This window comes from Rhipicephalus microplus, chromosome X, assembly GCF_043290135.1.
Source record: "Rhipicephalus microplus isolate Deutch F79 chromosome X, USDA_Rmic, whole genome shotgun sequence".
In the NCBI taxonomy this organism is placed as follows: Eukaryota; Metazoa; Arthropoda; class Arachnida; order Ixodida; family Ixodidae; genus Rhipicephalus; species Rhipicephalus microplus.
Window position 1 is genome coordinate 175,205,912 of NC_134710.1, and position 18,091 is coordinate 175,224,002.

General features: G+C 43.5%; 1 protein-coding gene across 3 annotated transcripts in view; it reads right to left on the minus strand.

Annotated features, from left to right (window-relative positions):
• Window positions 1–18,091, minus strand: part of LOC119177202 (Golgi-associated plant pathogenesis-related protein 1) — a 63,372-nt gene that overhangs the window by 21,931 nt on the left and 23,350 nt on the right. For 2 of the 3 annotated variants that reach the window (XM_037428611.2, XM_037428612.2), the window contains exon 2: window positions 7,454–7,506. In XM_037428611.2, coding sequence (XP_037284508.2) covers window positions 7,454–7,506 — 53 coding nt within the window. Of the gene's footprint in view, window positions 1–7,453; window positions 7,507–9,100; window positions 9,316–18,091 lie in introns of those variants that run through there. The other variant, XM_037428610.2, reaches the window with a different exon arrangement.

The following is an 18,091-nucleotide window of genomic DNA, read 5'->3' on the forward strand; positions in this document are numbered from 1 at the left end:
TGTGCGTTACAAGAATGCAACAAACTTAAGCGTCAGTTACTGAAGGGGGAAGGGTAGGCCTGCCTTATCTGAACCGGGTAGAAGAACCTTAGGCAGCTCTGATTTCCGGAGGTTGCATTATCTTCTGAACATGTAGCCTACCACTGCAGTCAACTTTGCGTCAGTTTGATGACGACAACGACTGACTTCGTTCTTGTGCAGGAGTGCACCTAATTGGGCTGCTTGGTACATCATTTAGACGGGAAAGCGCACCGCTGTCTATCATTCTACCATGTTTTTTTTTTCTTTTTACAATGCGCATATTTTAAAATGAAACATTTATGACAGTCATGCTCCTGTCATTCTCGTACATGAGCTGTATAGGTTGAGGCGAAAATACTTTTCCGCAGCTAACATTATATTGGCGCGACTAATAAACCAAAATTTGTTAAGTAACTTTTTAACTACGGACATGAGTGCAGTTGTTTATATTAAAAAGTTCTGCAAAGTAATTTCTGACATACCTTTTGTTAGGAAGTTCTCGATATTCATCATCGAATAACAAGGCAGGTGATGGAAGTGTGCTCCAAACTGCTCCAAAATAGAAATGCTGCTGCTGCTTCAAATTGTGGTTAGTAACTGTTCCGAACCTTGATAACTGTGTGGTTAGTAACTGTTCATTAACTCAGCTAATTGACCATTGACCAACCAACACGATGAACGGAAAGTTTTTCCAATATCACTGACCTAATATTAACCAGCAATCCTGATGTTTTTTTTTTTTTTTGTCAACAAAACTCATGAACAAGGCATCGCAGACCACGCCGTTTTTACTGAACGCCTGAATTTTACTGCTAGCGAAAGAAGAACCCTAAAAAAAATAAGGTGTTACGCCAAAGCCATTTTTTTTAATGAATAGCCAATTAACAAAGTTTTCAGATCACTTCTTGCACGATTTAACAAGTGCTTTATTAAACAGAATCGGAACCTCTTTCAATCTGCTCACACACAAATCATCGAAATTTTCATTCCCTTGTTGTCTATTACCTGCAAAAATAGCTCTGCCTGGTTTACGAACCAACTTCGTCGACGTAATAACAAGGGCCTAACAAAACGGAACACATGCGAAATACAAGACGCGCGAAAAGGATAATCAAACACTGCTTAAATACACTCGTCACAATTTGTTTTTTTTCTTCTAATGACTTGACATCCTTGTTAAAAAATAATCCACGTCGAATCTGGCGAGTTGTGAGCCCGGTAAAGCCGGGCTGACATTAGTCTGATGGACCTTAATGGTGATCCCATACCTGATTGACAATGCGCTTAAATTCTCAATGACGCGTTTGTAATTGTCTTCACGTGCGAAAACGTAAACTTACAGCCTACGTTCAGGGGATTGAAGGGGATCACTATGTACGAGGTTGTCGTCAGTGAGCGGGCGGTGTTTTATCTCTTCTAACGAAACTGAAAACGTCATCTAGTTCCGACCATTTAGGTTTCAATAACAACATATTAAGAAATACATTGCATGTTATATACTCGATGTTAACAGTCCTATTTTCTATATCGACAACAAACGGTCGCATCCCCGATGACTGGCGCACAGCCAAAATTATACCCATCTTCAAATCGAGTGATGACGCTTCTGCTTTTATTTATCGTCTAATGTCATTAACCATGCTCGATTAATTTACAACACAACCTGTAAATTACTCGAGCATGTCGTACATACAAAGTCATCGCCTAGCTCGAAGATCACAGCATTATCTTTAAGCACTAGCGCGGTTTTCGCAAGGACTACTAATGCGACACCCAACTCGCCAGCTTTATCAACGATGTTCATGAACTGATAGACGCTGGTTTTCAAGTTGACGCCATACTTTTTAATTTTTCAAAGGCATTTGATCGCGTTTTACACCAGAGGTTGTTGCTCAAACTTTCTCGACTTAACATTCACCCTAAAATAATCGCAGGGATCACCGATTTTCTCTCTTCGCGAAATCAGTTTAGATCTATTAACGATTCTGACTCATGTTTTGCTGGTATGTCGTTCGGAGTTCCTCAGTGTGCTTGGACCTTTATTTTTTCATATGTTTAGTGATTTACCCACTTGAGTGACTTCACAAATCAGATTATTTTCCGATGATTGTGTGCTTTACCGACGAGTAGCATGTCAAACAGATAGGCAATTTTTACAGACTCATTCAGATGTCATAAAAGCATGGTGTTGCGACTGGTTAATGTCATTGAGCATTTCGAAAACTAAGCTTATGTATTTTACTAATAAGAACGCATACCGACCACCTACTCCCCTAAAAGTACCATAGAACTCGCCACCACCTACAAATACATTGGCATCAATCTCCAATCAAATCTCCAGTCATGGATCAACCACATAATAGTACCCTCACCTCTGCTAACCGTACCCTTGAACTCGATCCTGAAACATAACTTCAAAGAAGCCCCGCTGCATGTTAAAAACTAGCGTACACAACATCGCTCCCTCCAAAATTAGAATACACATGTGCTGTATACCTGAGACCCACAACAAATATATATCATCAGTAACATAGAAGCCCTACAGAACCATGCTGTGGGATTCAATTTTTCTGGTTATTACCATTACAGTAGCGTGACCTCGTTAAAGAAGAAAGCTGAGGTGGTGAACTTAGCACTTCGCCGAAAAATTTCTCGGTTAACACTGTTTCATAAACTTCATCATCATTATTATTCTCTCTGCGATGAAATCTTTCAGTCACCACTAGCTATCTACCCCCGTCGTGATCCTACTTATCAAGTCAAACGTATAAACTACCAGTCTTCACATTATGCTCATTCACTTTCGCCACGCACAATAACCAAGTGGAACACATTACCAACAGACATTGCCACGGAATACAATCTTAGCCAATTTTAGGATCTTCTTCATGCTCGAATTACCACCTAATCATAGTATGTCAATTTTCCTTTTCTTGTCATTTGAGGTGGCTTTCTGGTGAATATGGTTGGTGTTTCATGATGTTTGTGTTGGAAAATGATTTTTGTACATTGCTTCTCTCGATTTATTTTAGCAAAAAAAATTTCCAACTTTTGAAATACCTAACAAACAATGTCTGCCCCCCCCTCCCCACAATGAATACCTTCGTTATGACGTCCTTTGGGGTTTTTTTAAATAAATAAATAAACCTGCTCCAAAATGGCACTGAGAAAATGAAGCTGACCAGCTTTAACTGTGACCAAACCAACTTGCAAGCCGCAACGAAACTGTTTTTTTTTTTCTTTTTACGGGGAAACGTAAAACAGTGGAAACGCAATCGCTGGGGTTTAACATCCCAAAACCGCATTATGTTTATGAAAGGCACTGTAGTGACGGGGCCCCGGGAATTTCGACCACCTGGGGTTCTTTAACTGCACCTAAATCTAAGCACACTATTTATTCAACAAAAACTGGCATATCAAGCTTTCAGATCATTTAGGTATTTTCAATTTCACATGCAGGGTGATATGTAAAATTGACAGAAATAATATTTTGAATATATATATAGCTCATACAACTGGCACTCGAAAAGTGACTTCATCGTTCGTTTCTTGGAACTTACGTTGATTGTAGGCTGCGAAACACCTTTCATATATACATTAATATTTATGCGACACTTTGACTCGCGGACTCTACGACTTGTATGGTATATTTTGCAATCTGCTCCTTCAACAACAATAGCTGCTCCAAACTAGAATTTTTCTTGCTACGAAAACGCTTGTGGCTGCTCGAAAGTGGTACTTTTTTGCCTCAAATGCTGTTCCAAAAAGTAAAAAAAAAAGTTGCTTCCAACACTGTCAATGGTAAAGCGAAACAAATCGCACCCGTGATAACACAGCTGTCGCACGAAGCGCGACAACTGTCTTTTTATAGTCACCCTGGCTGCGCTACATCGGTTCTCCGGGGTGGCTCAGTGGTTAACGCCTCGCTTTCACTCACAACTGTGCTACATCAGAGATTATTTCGTGCGATGTGTAGTATCAGCCCGTTTTTTTTTTCATAATCTATCAAGGGGCGCGAAAAACTAGTTCGCTTGTCTTCAAAGAGAAACGCCGCAGTGGCAGCCCCGAGTTTTATGCTTACCATACAAAGAAAAAGGTTGATACTGCAGCCGTTTTGTCGCATAGAAACAGACAAGAACCAAGCACTACACGCAAAATTAAACAGATACGCTGGTGAGATGATTCGCAGTTTTTCACGAAAAGATACGACCACGGCGCGCCTTGCTTCAAATTTCGTCACAGCCCTGTCACGGACAAAAACGGTTTGACGTATACGCAGTTGTAGCGCTCCGTGCGCGCCGGGCGCGACCAGTTTCAATTTCGCCCTCGAAATTTGATGACGAATATTTGGAACTAAGCACAACTTGCGATTTCTAAAATATGGTTATGCCATCGATTATGAGGGCACAGCCACCTTCTGATATAAACAACTGCACTCAAGTAAATACATGAATAGTTAATTGACGAGATTTTGTTAATTAGTGACGTGAATGCCATTATAGTCACGGCAAAGTGTTCCCGCCTCAACAAAAAGTTATGTGCACGAAAACGACAGCAGCGTGACTGTCAGATAAAAAGGTTATAATTTTTATAAATGATAACTCTATTTTCTAAAAAAGTGCCGCCATATCCACGAAGTGAATGATGATGAGTGGGCGAAGCTCCGGAGGTAAACCTGGTAAACCATGAATCCTCTGTACATTTTGCCCACTCGATTTTATTACATCGCTCCCCCTAGCGTACGTCGCCGCACTAAATCGAACGATTGCCTTCAACCAATGACACGCGCCATATATGTGACATCATTCCTATTTTATAAGATCTCGCGTCTTTCATCAACTACAAGTACCGCTTTCTAGTTTATAACATCTTGCATCTTTTCATCCTCAGCTACAAGTACCACCATCTAGTAAACACTACAAGAACTAAACGAGAGGTGGCTACATACAGGAGACGGTACCGCCATCTAGTGAACACTGCAAGAACTAAACCAGAGGTGGCTACATACAGGGGACGCACAGCCCACGCCCTAAGGAGCTTCGCCCCTAAAAAATACATCCTGTAAAGGACTGTTCCCGTCCTATAGTTTGCGCGCCTCTGGGAACGCTACTCATCTGACTGCATTTCCTCAATCTTTGTTGCTCTAGGCTTATTCTTGCCTTCTCTCTGCGTGAAGCATTGATCATTTCTTCGTAGCATTTGTTTGAAAAAAAAACTAGTATCACTGTACGCAAGAGACCCTGCAGTCACGCGGGGCTTCATTAAAATTTCACGCCGAAGCCTTGCAGTAAGGAGATATAAACACCACAGCAGCTGTCGCCAAAGAACGAGATTACTTTCACATTTGTAAATAAAACGTAATGACTGTAGATTTTATGCTTATATTAGTACTATATATAGTTAAGCAAATAATTACATAGCAATTGCCGATGGTCATAAGGAAATGCACTCTGGCTCACTCGAGAGGTCCGTGATAAGTGTCATAGGTAGGTTTCATTCTCGCAACTTACAAGTTGTTTTTTTTTAAGATTGGGGCGATGATGAAGACATTTATTATCCAAATGTAAAGAAAAAGGTGGGGGGGGGGGGGAGCCCTATTCCAGAACACCTATGACGACAGTCTCCTCTCGTGTGAATGACTCTGGTGGGACTTGGTATTGCTGTCCTTGGCGTATGTAATGTTATGTGTCTTAGTTATATGTGAAATTGGGAACCCAGCTCTGCACTGGCCTCCTCACTGCGCAGGGCTGCTCGGAGGGCAAGTTCTCGAGCGGCCGCACGAACGCGTTCATTACCCGACAGTGAGGCATGACCAGCAGTCCAGAGCAGGTGTATGGTGTGGCTGTTGTGTGAAGCAACTTTGGATGTGCGTAAAAGAGTAGAGTGGAAGGTTTAGGGAATGCCGCGACCTTCTCGGAAAGCCTGACATGCCGCTTGAGAATCGGTGAGTATGAAGTTTGTTTCTGCAGGGGGCTCAAGGTGTGTTGGATGACCAAGGTAACCGCCAGGATCTCACCCGAGTGGGTGGCTGAAGATGGGGAGGAGATTGAGGCAACTATCTCACGAGTGCCGCTAACCACCACTGTTGTGTGTCCGTTTGCCGTGCAAGCCGCGTCAGTAGTACACCCCTTTCACCTCAATCTCGCTGAGAGTGCGATTCAGGTATCTCACCTATACTCGCCGACGACCGGTGGTACGCTCAGGGTTCAAGTTGCGTAGCAGGGGATGTACGCAAAGTACTCGAGCTATTTGGAGTGGCACGGAAGTTTTCTGCGTTTCTGGAGGTTTAGGGGGGACTGGGTGACCCAGGTGTTAGAGTACCCGTTGGAGTGAGGAGAAAGCGTTGGCGCTGACTAATCTAGTGGGCCTCGAGGGTATTTGCCCTCCTAGCAACAAAGGGCACCTCGTTGATGTAGAGTGCGCAAAACCCAACGCGACCTCGATGCATCTACGAATGAGCGTGTCCACTCGTTCTTGTCCTTGCGTTAGCCGGTGAAATGGAAGATGGTAATTGAAGCGGCTTATAATGCGCGCGTCCACAAGTCGAAGCATGTCCCGCTCCCCATGCATGTCGATTACTGACGCGTCGGAACATGGCGATGATCTGCTTCGTATGGCGCGAAAGTGGTGTGCCTTGCCCTGCCATCTGCTTAAATGTAAAGTATGAGGATGTGTGCTCGCTCTACGCGAGAGATAGGTGTTTCTTCAACGAGTACATTGATGTGGGTGGGAAAGTTTTACTGCGGTCGTGAAATACAAGGAGCTCAAACTTGTTTGACGCACAAGTGAGGCCACCACGTGGACCATAGTCTGACACGACCTCTACCATTTGTTGAAACCGGTCTTAAATGGCGCCATCAGAGCCCCCGATCCGTCCACAACGTGATATTGGTGCAGATCTTCAACTTGCTCAAACTGTTTGGGGAGACCTGACGTAGCGATGTAAAAAAAGAGTTGGTGAAATGACAGCTTCTGGAAAAGTGCCTCTGACCGGTATAGGTGGATGATACTGCAACGATGGGGGCCTATACCAATTGTTGCGGCACGATCACGAAGAAAAGCCTGACATAATTATGAACTCTAATGCCGCAGCTTGATTAGGATTGTTGCGCTTCAGACTTCACGCGACAGTCTGTGTTGACGTACGGCTAGAAAGCACACTCACGCGTCTGTCGCAATCGTCAGCTCCCAAAATGAGTAGCGGTGCGAAACACGCGAGAAAAGTAAGCAACGAATCGAGCATGTTCATTACAACTTCCGTTTTTTTTCTCAAGTTTTGTTTCTCTTGATACCGTTGTGTGTGGACGTCAGTTCTGCTCGAAGCTATAGGCACTTGACTATTATTATTATTATTATTATTATTTGTTTATGAAAAGTTGATATAGTGACAGTCTGCACAGCATAAAATTGAGCTAGGTGACAAAATACTCACCCCATCGATGCGAGTAATCGTCTCCTGGATCGAGTGGTTGCCAGAAGACATCTCTGGGTAAGGGAAAAAGCACATTTCAATACACACCCCGAAAACCGCAGTACACCAACCATCTTTGTTTGAAAGATTCATACGAAGTCACCTCCCCAAAAAATTTGCTGGTGCTCACTCGTATACAAAAGCGTCGTCATTAATGTCACCATTATTAAACTCCCCAAATTCCCATTTCAAGAAATGGCTTTCCCGCTATACTGGACGCCCATAATCATGGTTTCTGTGGTTAGTGTTAAGGGAGCCTTGCAATACCTTTTGAGTATGGTCAGAAAACCCTGCCGGTCTGCAGTAGAGGCTGCCGACAACACGCTAGCCAAATATTATAGCACAACACGCAGCCTGGAATTCACAATTAATTATCAAAGTCAGCTAAATATTGCTTTCTCTTCCACCAACAAATCACGTTATATGCCCAAAATTCACACGTCAACAACCCATCTATCAGTCATTGGCTGATTTGAACATGGTGTGCTTGCTCGTTACAAAGATCACCGCGGGAGGACGCTACTTCTTCACGCGTGCGTGCGCGATCACACTGAAAAAGCCGTGCATTTGAAGAAAAAAAAAAGACAAAAAAGTGGTCAAGGCCGCGAAGCGCGCGTGATGTTTTTCTGTGGCCCTGCCATTCCTCCCTGCTTCTCTTCCAGCACTTCCGTCAGGACGAGAGAAGAGAGAATGCAATAGCAGCATGCGGCAAACTTTTGTAAATCCACTCGCACTGGACGGTTTCTTAAAATTTTTGCAATTCGTGAGGCAATAAGCTCTTCCTGTGAATTCATTCCATGGTTACTTGAAAAAGTGTTCCAGGGCCCCTCTCTAAGACAACATACACGTAAGCGAGGAAGCGCGGGTTGGAAATGGGCGTGCGTCTTCTCACCCCTTCGCCTTTGTAATTATAATATCTGGTCCGCCGCGGTGGTGTAGGGATTACGGCGCTAGGCTGCTGACCCGCAGGTCACGCGTGTACTATCCAGCCTGTGGCGATCGCCTTTCGATGGAGGCGAAACGCCAGAGGCACGTGTGTTCTGGGATGTCAGCTGTGAACGTGAAACACCAGATGGTCAAAATATCTGGAGACCCCCAGCACGGCGTCTCTTATAATCATATCGTGGTTGTAGAACACTATGTCACTGATATTAATGATTATGATATCTGGGGTCTTACGAGTCAAAACCATGAAATAATTATGGGCGAACTCGTAGAGGTGAGCTCCCGAAATGTCGACCACCTTGCATTCTTTAACGTGCACCTAAATCCAAGTACACGAGCATTTCGCCTCCATCGCATTACGACCGCGGCAGGCGAGATCGAAACCGTGACATTGGGTTACCACCGCGGCGGCCCTTTTCACCCTCGTCCCTTATTAAGGTAATATAATCATCTTTGCATAATAAACGAGTGTGCACGGTAAAACTGCACCTTCAACCGTTTGAGTCATGATAGAACACATTACACGTTTAAGCACGCGTCAGTGGCATAGGTCACCCGCAAATATTTGAAACTAGAATTTTATGTATGCGGCAGTGCAGGAAATTAAGCGACACTGCTTCTCATGAAAATGACGTAAGAACGACGAATCAGCCTGGTACTCACTTGAAGTCTGCTCTTCGCTAACAACAGCTGCGCGACTAAGCTGGCGGTTGCTTTGTGGGTACCACGCTTTGATAGGAGCCGTGGGCTTATGTGTCCCAGGTCCGATTCGTACCGTTTTATACGGCTCTCTTATCTCGATTCGAGCCGTCTTTGGTGCGCGGCGTTGCCGCCTCACGTCAGCAGTTGCAAACATCGGCGGACACCTATCGGCAGCGTGCTAGAGCTTGATACGGGAAAAAAAGCTGAAATTGGAGACCTATTGTCCTTTTCAGTATTGCATGGTTGCTGTGTCAGAAATGATGCCAGTCAATCGATAGTTAGGGTTTAGCGTCACAAAACCACGATATGATTATGAGAGACGTCGTGCTGGAGGGCTCCAGAAATTCCCACCACCTGGGCATTTCTTAGCGTGTAACTAAATCTAAGTACAAGAGCCTGCAGCATTTCCGCCTCCATCGAAAATGTGGCTGCCGCTGTCGGGATTCGATCCTCCGACCTGCGGGTCAGCAATCAAGCTCCATAACCATTATAGCACCGCGGCGGGCTCAGATAGGATGCCCTCTCGCACAGTACACTAAAAACAGAAACGCAGGGAAAAAATAAATGGCGTCTGTGAAAATGGGCCATGTGTGAAGTTGTCGGACGTTTCGTATATCAGAAACACATTTTGCACCATCGCTGCACATTTGCTATTGCACTGCGCGCTGATTACGGAGTAAAATTTGAGATAAAGACACAACTGATTCCAAACATTGCCTTCGGACAAATCATGTGCAAGCAATGCACTTGTTCGTCCTACTTTTCTTTTCTTTGCTACCACTGCTTTCATTTATTTGTTTAAGTAACTAATTAACAACATAAAATTAGTTATGTTTGGGAGTTGGAGAAAACCAAAAAGGACCTAATGTTAATCGTTCTTGTGGAGAGTAGCAAATTATTATCCCAGCAAAAAAAAACATGAATATACCAGGTATATCAGTAATAAAAACGGTATTACCACTCGCACGTGCTATAAAAAGCATTTATGGCGTGTACGCTTGCAGTAATCACGTGTGTAGAGGAGCTTGCGCTGGCGTAGCTGACTCAATCTTGCATGACCTTGCATGTGATTGATATGGCCGATAAAATAAAGCGAAAATAGTTAAATGAAGATGAATACGAGAACACATATAACTAAAGACTTCAGTAATAGACACATATAAATGAGGTCTGCAAAGGGAGAAGCCAAAAAATAAAAAAGAAGTATGCTGAACACGTCCGCATAAAAGCCAAGATACACAGATGCGCTGATCTTCCGCGCTGTCACCAGATGCGCTGTCACCACGTGATCCTACCTGCAAAGTTTGGTCTCACCTGTAATTGTGTAATCTCGCCTCTAAGTATCTCTGAGTAGCTTTACATGCGTAGACATGCTTTGGCCTCTCTACGCCCGCAGCTCTGTATGCTTAGTGCTTTATTTTGTCTTAATAGCATCTGAAGTCAGATTGATTGATTGATATGTGGGGTTTAACGTCCCAAAACCACTATATGATTACGAGAGACGCCGTAGTGGAGGGCTCCGGAAATTTAGACCACCTGACGTTCTTTAACGTGCACCCAAATCTGAGCACAAGGGCCTACAACATTTCCGCCTCCATCGGAAATGCAGCCGCCGCAGCCGGGATTTGAATCCGCGCCCTGCGGGTCAGCAGCCGAGTACCTTAGCCACTAGACCTGAAGTCAGATACCTGAAATTATACACCCGGTAAAATGGACCACCGTTCAATTTGATGATTTTGTGTAGAGGGCACCAACTTAATGCGCTCTCTGATTTCTGTTTTATTATGGAGCTGAACGAAACGGCTCTCGGAATTCAATCGGTTAAAAGTATGCTGCGTTCAAATCCTATGTTAATTTCACTATAATGACACTTTCTTTCGGTAGAAGTACGCTGCATAATGTTATGAAATTTCCACGCGAGCATTTTGTATTTAGTGACTGCCTCATCGGCACTCAGGATGGTGGAAGATGGTGGGCCTTTCTTGTCCAAATATGCCGTAGCCCGTAAATTGAAAAAAAAAAAAACAAGTTTGTAGATTATGGAGCTAGGTGGTATGTGGAAGTTACACTGGGTGTCTTTTTTCGTTTCTTTAGCTGGAACAGTTTTTTTTTTACAAAAACACGTGAACGTAAGTCACCTGCCACCTAAGCAAACTGTGCGTCAAAGCGGAAATACTTTGGTTTTGCTAAAGTTGTAGTGAAAAGGGTAATTAGCAAACATCTCTAATGAGCTTTGTAACCGTCAATTTGAGCGCAGTTGTTTGTATTGAAAAGTTGGAGCCCATCAAATTTATACACCCCCATATTGTAGTACTAAAAATAACTGCACGTAATTTGCGATAACCATAGTCGACTTTCAAACCGAACGTGCTGGGAGAGCAGAAAATGAGATTGCGCTATTGCGTTATACGGAAGCAATCAGTGACAAAAAAATATGACGAAATTCGAATCACTACACGTCACGGCCGAATCTGATTATGGAAAAGGGCAAGTCGTCCAACATGTACCATTCACTATTGGCGTGAAATGTTTGGCGCTCGTCTGCTCCTTCCTTAAAATATAAACAGGCGCATAACACTGTCGCCGGTCGCACCATCTGCAAGGAAAAGCGCCGCAATGGCCTCCCTGGCGTTTTAAATCTTACACAGAAAAGAAATGGCGCTTTCTATGCACTCGATGCTGAAACAAAGAGATAATAACCAAATATACACTCAAAGCAGGGGCAGTGCCAGTGGAGAGGGGGGGGGGCGAGGTGCAGTAGCCCCCCTCCCCCCCCCAAAAAAAGTTTTGCCTACCCCCTCCCCCTCCCTAGCCTCCCTAAAATAAAAAAAAATGTTTTAAACGCAACGCATACTCAACTGCTGACCCAATGATCATATCATACTTATGTCGTGCTTTTGGGATGTTAAACCGCAGATATTATTATTATTATTATTATTATTATTATTATTAGTAGTAGTAGTAGTAGTAGTAGTAAAATATGTAAAATTGTAAATATATAAATGATAAATGTTGTAAAATATCGCAATGTGGGTCCAAGACATCGAATATGCGTCCAAGTTCAGACATATAATTGACGCTCATGGTTGCCCACCAGTCAAACTTGTGCTACGCCATGTATATCCATAAAATTGCTGCCAGAGTCGTGTAGAAGCTTTGATATTCTGTGCCTGCATGCTTGTGTGACTTCTCGTTTATGGTTAGTTGAAGCCTCTACACATGCATTGTTATGTGAACATGCAAGGTGGGTGTGTATTTTTCAGATTGATTGCTTGACATAATTAGCTATTTCTACTTAATGTGACGAGGCTATACAATACCATACTGATACGAATAAAATAAACTCACCAGCCGCCTAAATCCACATTTTCTAAAGCTAAATTTAAAAACAATAATCTGAACCGACTTTTCGGGACCGATTCGGTTTTTTTTCAGGGTTGACTGTTCGGTCAGCTTCGAAGCTAGCGACTTTTTTTGGCGGTGTCCCCCACTCCATCGTCCTTGTTGCCGCCGTTCTTGTTGCTGCGGTTTTAAATCCACTGGTGATCGTGCACGTATACACTCGGTAAGCTTCCAGTTGAACGTTTAATATTTCCAGGTGTTGTTTGGACATGTGAGGACCTCTAGAGGACCCCTGAAGGACTCCTAAAGAAGAAACTCGGTTGGTCCCGCAACGTCACCGGATCGCGGGTTCGAGTCCCGGCTGCGGCGGCTGCATCTCCGATGGAGGCGGATGTGTTGTAGACCCGTGTGCTCAGATTTGGGCGCACGTTAAAGAGCCCCAAATAGTAAAGATTTCCGGAGCCCTCCACTACGGCGTCCCTCATAATGGTGGTTTTGGGACGTTAAACCCCACATATCAGAAGTGGCATAGAAACACATTTCAATACAAGTATATCTCAAGTGAAACACTATTATTTCCTGATTATCATTGGCGAGCTCAAAACGCTCATTCGGGCAGCTATATATACACGCTCAGCAATCTTATCACTGTGCTGCCAACTATCGGTCGTTTGCGCGCTGAGCTGGAAACAACGAAGGCAGCGTGTTCTTCGTCGGCAGGGTCACAGGCCGTCCGGCTCAAGACGTCACCTGAAGTGCGCGTTTATTGGTAGAGGCTCGTGTGCATCCGCCTTTGAGGAGAATCGACCTTGAGGGAATTGAACCTGCTACACTATAGGTGTAGCAGGTTCGATGATTTAGAGTCGCGTAATAGAGTCGTCGGTCAGTTAGTTATAAGGTAGGCAAATATTCATTCGTAGCCGTTCACTAAGCTTCTCTTATGATCCCAATGCTGCTTCGGGACATTAAACCCTTTAAACCGTCATGTTCATCATCATCGATTGAAAAAAAAAAGGCAAGCGGGAATTTTGGGGGTGTCAGTGCACGCGGCAACAAACGATTGAGATATTCATTCCTATTTGTAGGATGATTTGCTCGGGATGAGGACCCACCCGATGGCTTTGAGAATTGTATTCAGATTATCGTCGCGTAAGGCACTTAATTTATCTGGCTTGTAACATGGCAATACTTCAACACTCTAAAAAAAATATTGAGTAAAAGGGTGTCTTTTTGTCCCACAACAATAATCGTCATCAGGCTAGCGTGCGCTTCCTTTCTTGAAAACTCGGCGCTGGCCACTTTCCTATCGAGAATGCAATGTAACCCTGATAACGGGCATGTCGATCGTGACCGGAATGTACCGGGCACGGGATGATAGCGCAAGGATGGAACGCAATATAGATGACGATTATTGTTGTGGGACAAAAAGACACCCTTTTTACTCGCTCTTTTTTTAGAGTGAAACCGAATAGAAAGTACACGGTCGCCCCGCTGCGGTGGTCTAGAGGCTAAAGTACTTGGATGCAGGCGCGCAGGTCGCGGGATCGAATCCCAGCTGCAGCGGCTGAATTTTTGATAAAGGCAAAAATGCTATAGGTCTGTGTGCTCAGATTTGGGTGCACATTAAAAAACACCAGGCGGTCGAAAATTCCGGAGCCCTCCACTGCGGCGTCTCTCATAATCATACGGTGGTTTTTTGGGACGTTAGACGCCACATATCAACCATACCCGTTGAATTCGATGCGTACATTCGGAAAATAACTGCAGGTTCAATTACATCAACTTATCAGTCAAATACCGTGTAAGATCTGTTTTTATCTGTTACCCCTTTTAACTCAGTGTCAGCTTTATCGTTTTAGCTGTGACGTACCCTCACTTCCTCTCGAGTGAGCTGTGACGTTTTCTCTGTCGGACGACGTATTTAGCTGTCACCCCCATTTATGTAGAGGAGTAACGCTCGGACGAATGTGCGCGCGATACTTATCGTCATCTATACAATAGTGCTTACAACAGGATATGGTGACGTCACTTCTCACATAGCTGCATGCGCTATCGTGCAATTTCATTGCGGAAGAGGCGTCAAACATTCGCGCAAGCCTTTGTGGCTCCAGATGGCAAGCACGCGTCACGTCTTGTGTACAAACGTCGAACAAAGGTCATGCGGTCGTTCTCGGCAAGCAACACTAAGCTACGGGAGGTTTATCTGCCCCTCAATACGGCTGTGTTCCTCTTAACATTTGCGTTCACAGTGCCACTGCAAGAGCTTTCGCAAATATCAATTTCTCTTGCTTTATTCGGTCTTGTGAAGAGGCTTGCTCGAAGCAGGCAGCATACTAGTGTCATTTCATTGTCGAAAAAAATATCAAGTGTTTAATAGGAAAGGGAAAAAAAAAGAACCAGTTCGAATCTTATACACTGCGATGAATATGCGCTCACACTCTACAAGGCTGTGAGGATTCGATAGGATCCCTGGAACTGTCACTTCAGTACGATGTAACATCTGGAATTTCTCCTATTTTTGCCCATTTTACGTCACACTTTGATTTTTTCATTATGGCCAGCGAAGTTTACTAGACGAGCTTAAACGTTGACGAGCTTAAGTTCAAGAACATTCACTGTGTCTTCATTTCAATCATTTTCCTGCTAAGGCAGATATTTAGTTTATGTGAAACTTGGCGTACATTTGCGAAATCATAAAACAAATAAAAGTTCGTAAATTTTATCGAAAATAAAAAAAAATTGGCAGCTACGGCCTATAGGTACGTGAAATTACATCGTAAGTAAACATGCCTATAGGCACTAAACGAACGTCGGTGCAAAACTAACGTCTTATCACTTAGAAATTGTATTATAAAACGAACAGAGATTAACCAGTATCATATCGGGGGTTGTGTTAAACTAAACAAGGAATCTAAAAAAAAAACATTCGGACAGATCCCTCCCACGCATTCGGGAAATCCATTTCTTGCGAAGCCTTATGCCGCACTTTGATCCAAGCCATACGAGATTAATCGGCTTCTCTTTGTAACTTGAGTTGCTGTGTGCATATATGTTTAGCAGGCACGCTGACTATAGCGGCGTCTTAAGAGTAGCTTATTGTACGACGTACGACGTAACACCGGCACTTACTTCACTGCCCAGATGTCAATTTTATCGAAAGCAAATGTAAAGAGCATTCGTCGTCATTTTCCCGTGGGGACGCGCAACGCTATATACAGATTATAGCTTGTTCAGCCGTATGAGCACACATATACACACGCTTGACTTTAAAATCACCAGATATATCACAAGCTGTGCGTCTTTATCGTGTTAAATCCATGCAAGGAGAAAAAAAGAAATGGTAGAGAAGGAAAGGCAGGAAAGTTACCGTAACCGGTCCAGAAAAGTCAGTTCGAGTAAGAAGCTATGTGTGAGAACGGGATTGAGCAGGTTGAAAGAGGAAGAAGAAAGTGCCGAACGAGAGATGAAGATGGTACGTATAACACAGCATGCACACACACACAAATATTCAGTCATTTACATGTCCATCACGCACGCGTGTTACAAAACATTGCTGTCTCAGCGATGTGGGCCGTGGCATGCATGGGCCCTGGCACATACTTGCGTATACCACGGACCGTTGTTTGCGGGTATGCGCCACACACGACTGTGGGAAAGGTTCTCATTACGTACGTGAAATGCATGCCATGTTAGTCATGCCACGAGACTTGGCAGTCATGTTCCACATAGACTGATTCTCTTTGCAGGACCGTCTTTTTTCGATATAGGTGCACACTGTAGAATTCCAGATGGGCGGAATTTCCGGGGCCCTACACTGTGGTCACCCTTATAATCATATCGCGGTTTCTAGCACGTCAAATTCTGGAAATTATTAGCACTGTGATCATGCGGATGGTGTTACAAGGATTATGTTACGCGGATGATGTTACACTAATTGAATGAATGAGTGCAACGACGCTAAAGATGTAGTAATATTGGCTCCAGGCTAGTAACAGATGCCGACGTATCTGGGACGTCTCGGGGGTAATATTTGCATTAAATTTTGCATTAACTGCCCATGCACGCTACAGACGTTGGACAGCAGCGAGCTTTTATACTTTTGTGGAGAAAAAGCTCACATATTGTCGTAATGGCGTAGAAATCTGTAACAAGATGAGTACATGCCCCGTTTGAAGTGGTACGCATAAGTTAGATTATCAAATAGATAATAGTTTTCTCCTGACCAACGGATACAGCTTACACTCTATTTACAAGATGAAAACTTATAGGCACTAGTTTTTGTGTTCATGTCGAGCTGATTAAAACGTTTTTAAAGGGAATTAAGGCATTCGTCATACTGAAATAATAATAGGTCGTTTTTGTTACCAGCCCTGGTGTTAGGCTGATACCGTTATTTTTGCACGTTTTATGTACTGGCGCCGATATTTCTCTGCCGTGCTTGGACAATAACATACGCTGACTTTCGCAGCTGACGTTTAAAACTCAGAGTAAGCGACAATGGCTATAACAAAATACTTCAGGGCTGATTTCTTTAGAAAAGTTTGACGAACTTATCTAGTGTTATAATTCTGACCGTATTCAGCCACAAGTGTAGGCAACCTTTAAGCGTTACAAAAAATTACGTGAATAACGCTCAAATTGACGTTGAGTGTAATGACGGTGGTCACGCATACTCAGACGATCTGCTACTCGTTCTTCTATGTCCGACAGTACCGCATGTACGAACACTGCTTTGGTAGGTTCCACCTGAGCCTTCGTAGCTTGGCCCGTCGGCTACAGGTTTAAATCATTTGATGTCAACTATAGGAAGAAACTTTATCCTGTTCCGTCCTGCGGTGAGAGCACGTCACCAATGTAAATTATTCTTCTTGTATTAGAGTTCCTGTTCACTCATGTTACTGCTAGTGATGACTGCTATATGCTTGTACTTGTATTTTCCCTTATTGTGCATTCTTTTTCATGTAATTATGCTTTTATCACTATAATACACTTCATTGTTAAATTAATTATTGTATTCTTGTTTACTTGCAATCTTGATTTTTTTATTTTGTTTGCACAATGATTCACTATGGTGCACATTAGTGTACACTCATGATCTGCTTGTATATGTATTTATTTGTTTTTATGATGCTGTCAGCGATTGTTCCAACTGTATGCTTTGAATTTTTCTTTGCTTGCCCCCCCCCACGGTAATGCCAGTGGCGCTGTGGGTATGGTATAAATAAATAAATAAATAAGTAAATAAATAAATAAATAAATAAATAAAGTAACCGCACTGGTTACGGAGTTTCATGCATGAGCCCTCTTTCTGTGTCAGGAATGCAAATAAGCGCCGCTACACCTGGCCGCCACGGTGCACTCTCTCAAGGTCACCTAATAATGATTCCAGGAGAGATAATCCGCCAGTGTTTTAAATAACTGGTTTTCTTTAATAGCCCTGCTTCCCTCTTGGCGAGACCAGTTACAGTACGCTTCGCAACAATATCTGGCCGACTTCCAAGCACGACGATTGTTTCTAAATGAGCGTCCATTTTAACGTACAAAATATAAGAGTCGCACGTACCCGAAACACAATGCCGAGAATCGCCTTGGAAATGTCGCAAGCCGTGG